At 35.0% G+C, this 2,879-nt stretch overlaps 1 protein-coding gene across 1 annotated transcript; it reads left to right on the top strand.

Annotated features, from left to right (window-relative positions):
* The first annotated feature begins 316 nt into the window (after positions 1 to 316).
* On the top strand, positions 317 to 1,566 carry LOC116120599 (GDSL esterase/lipase CPRD49-like). The gene is made up of 4 exons (XM_031406564.1): positions 317 to 494; positions 769 to 845; positions 932 to 1,081; positions 1,284 to 1,566. The coding sequence occupies exons 1-4, from the start codon at positions 336 to 338 to the stop codon at positions 1,495 to 1,497; spliced, it is 600 nt and encodes a 199-aa protein (XP_031262424.1). The 5' UTR covers positions 317 to 335; the 3' UTR covers positions 1,498 to 1,566.
* Positions 1,567 to 2,879: the final 1,313 nt, after the last annotated feature.

Genomic DNA, 2,879 nt, shown 5'->3' with positions numbered 1-2,879 from the left:
CAACAACTTCAATGAAAATGTTTACCCGGTTATTGAACTTGCAGTGGTCATAGTAACAATGGCAGCATTTGGCCATCTTGTTCTTATATTTCTCTGAGGTTCGATGCTTATTTTTCCTTTGTGAAATGTAAAATCGTTTGAATGAAATATAATTCTTCTTGGGTGCTTGTGATTGTAAAGATCTGTAAGCTCAAAATGGTGAAGCGCTCAACTTTTCCAGATTTGGGTTTTGAGAGGATTCTGGTTCGAATCCACTCAGATCTTCTTCTTGTTTTAAAGATTATTATTACTAATTTTTAATAGATATTGGCATTAACATCTAATGTAATGTTGTAATGTTACAATCAATCAAGGAAGCTTCTGTACAACCTGCATTGGTTATAGTATATTTTGGTGGTAATGACTCCATGCACCCTCACCCTAGTGGCATAGGCCCCCATGTTCCCTTGCCTGAGTATATCGAAAACATGAGGAAGATCGCTCTACATCTCAAGGTAATCTTGCAAAGTCCAGATTTGATCAATACTTTGTTAATAGAATGAAAATTCTCAAGTCCAGCTTTGATCAATACATATAACACCAGTTTGTTCATATTAAAATCAGACTTAAATTTTCTAGCTCAGAGCTTCATTGTGAGTCTTTTGTAGTATAATTTGAAGGGTTAGACAATTTTTTCACCCTTGAGCACTGCCTGGTGGAAATTAGATTTCTTCCTCTTGACTATCTTTACTTGATGCATATTCTGACATACAACTTTCTGGTTACCAGAGCCTTTCTCCAACGACGCGCATCATCTTTCTTAGCAGTCCTCCTATCAACGAGCAACAAATTAAGGAAACCCTGAGGTGCATCAATGCTTACTTCTGTTTCTTTTTCTTGGTTTCTCTTGCACACTTTGCTGTAATAGTAATTTCTTAACCTTTAAACCCAGTGGGAAATTTGGAAGAGTAAACCGAACACATGAGGACTGCCGAGTATATTCAGAAGCCTGTTTGCAGCTCTGCTACGAGATGGATGTGAATTGCATTGATCTTTGGACTGCACTGCAGCAACGAGATGACTGGTTAACTACTTGCTTCACGTAAGTGACATTTGTGTCGCGATAATAGTCTCTGATACCACGAGTTCCAATTAGCACCTAGATTTGCCGCCACACATTATCTCAAATATTGTTTACATGTTGATTTCTAATGTATCTCGATGATGCTAAGTAATGAAGTCTTGCATAAACTGATTGCTTCAGTAAGGCTATTCACTTGGACTGTTGGCTGATTCTTGTGCAGGGATGGAATCCACTTTTCACCAGAGGCGAGCAAGATTGTTGTTAAAGAAATTCTGAAGGTCCTGAGAGAAGCAGAATGGGAACCAAGTCTACACTGGAAATCATTGTCCACTGAATTTTCAGAGGATTCATTGTATGATCCAATAGGCCCTGATGCAAAGACCACTATTAACGTATCTGACATGGATGTTGAACGACATATGCAGTGGGAATAGCTCTTAATATGCCCCCATTAATCTCTGCTTAAGCTATTCATATTTGCAGATTATATTATGCAACCCCTTATTGCAATGTGTTCAATATTATCAAATAAGCAGAGCATAAAATGCCTGCAATGTGTTTGGCTTTGGAAATGATTGTAATCTTCAAGAAAATCTTGTCACTGAACGTCTTGAATCACTTCCTGTTGCTGTCATCAGTCATCGTTTGAGCTTCTTGGATATTGCGAAGAAAAATAATATTCACAGTCACATAATCAATCTGGAAAATAAATATCATATAAATAAAAGTGCGAACCTATGTATACAAACTTTTCATACAAATTAATTCATATAATTTAATAGGGGTAATCATGCATATTTGTCGCATTATTTATTTTAAGCTTACATTTGTAAAACTATTCATAATATTATTCATTTTAGGTAAAATAACGCTAAATGTACAAACTTTTATGCATGATTTTAAAAACCGGACTGGACCGGTCAATCCAACCGGCTGGATCGAGACCCGGTCACATATCCGGTCCGAGTCAATATGAAACCCAATTATACTTAATAACCCATTATGAACAGCCATTGAATTGGAAGAACAGTATGAACTGCCCGGTCCAATCGGACCGCTTGATAAACCAGTCCAATATTTCAAGTGAAAAAAAAACCGGTGTTTGAGTTTGTTTGCAAGAATTTCGACTCTTTAGAGACATATTATATTATAATTTTTAAAAGATTACACAATTATTCATTAATCCTAATTAACCTCTAATCATGTTTAATTAAGCTTAATAAAAAATAAGACTATTTAGTTAATATTTACAACTATGTAGCCTTTTAATTAAATTTTAACTTCAAATGGCCTTTTAATAAAGTCTCCCAAATCTTCTGCCGTTGCGCTTTATTTGTGCGAGGTAATTTTTTTTTTCTCTATCATAGAATGTTAAACAATTTATTTAATTAATAGTTTGTTGGCTGATTTCACAGATTATTTGCATTATAAGTCGATTTGCCAATCATGACTCCTATCTTGTATAGAAAGATCTGTATATTACACAATGATATTTCTCGATTATTCATGATGCTTCTGAATTTGCTTCCTAAATCGAGTCTTGTTTTGGATACTTAATTGATTGAGTTTGACTTCATCAAAAGATAAACGATCTTTATTATCTCGAGTTTTGACGCAGTCTCGTCTTAAGACTTAAGTCGCAGATTCTTGTTTAGATAACTTATATGTCAGCTTGAAACGCTATCTTTTTCTTTCTAAATAGTGTTTTAAGTTCTAATTATTTGCGTCCGAGAGTTTTTTGACGTATATGGTGGTTATTTTTTTTTTTTTTTACCGTTAGGTTTTTAGCCGCATGGGGAGGTTCTATGGAGGCAGT

This window comes from Pistacia vera, unplaced genomic scaffold (assembly GCF_008641045.1).
Source record: "Pistacia vera cultivar Batoury unplaced genomic scaffold, PisVer_v2 Contig94, whole genome shotgun sequence".
NCBI classification, from domain to species: Eukaryota; Viridiplantae; Streptophyta; class Magnoliopsida; order Sapindales; family Anacardiaceae; genus Pistacia; species Pistacia vera.
This window is presented reverse-complemented; position numbering and strand designations above follow the sequence as displayed.

Coding starts and splice junctions, on each gene's coding strand:
- LOC116120599 (XM_031406564.1), top strand. CDS start 336: ATGTTACAATCAATCAAGGAAGCTTCTGTACAACCTGCATTGGTTATA. Junction 495..768: donor AGATCGCTCTACATCTCAAG/GTAATCTTGCAA, acceptor TCTGGTTACCAG/AGCCTTTCTCCAACGACGCG. Junction 846..931: donor CAAATTAAGGAAACCCTGAG/GTGCATCAATGC, acceptor CTTTAAACCCAG/TGGGAAATTTGGAAGAGTAA.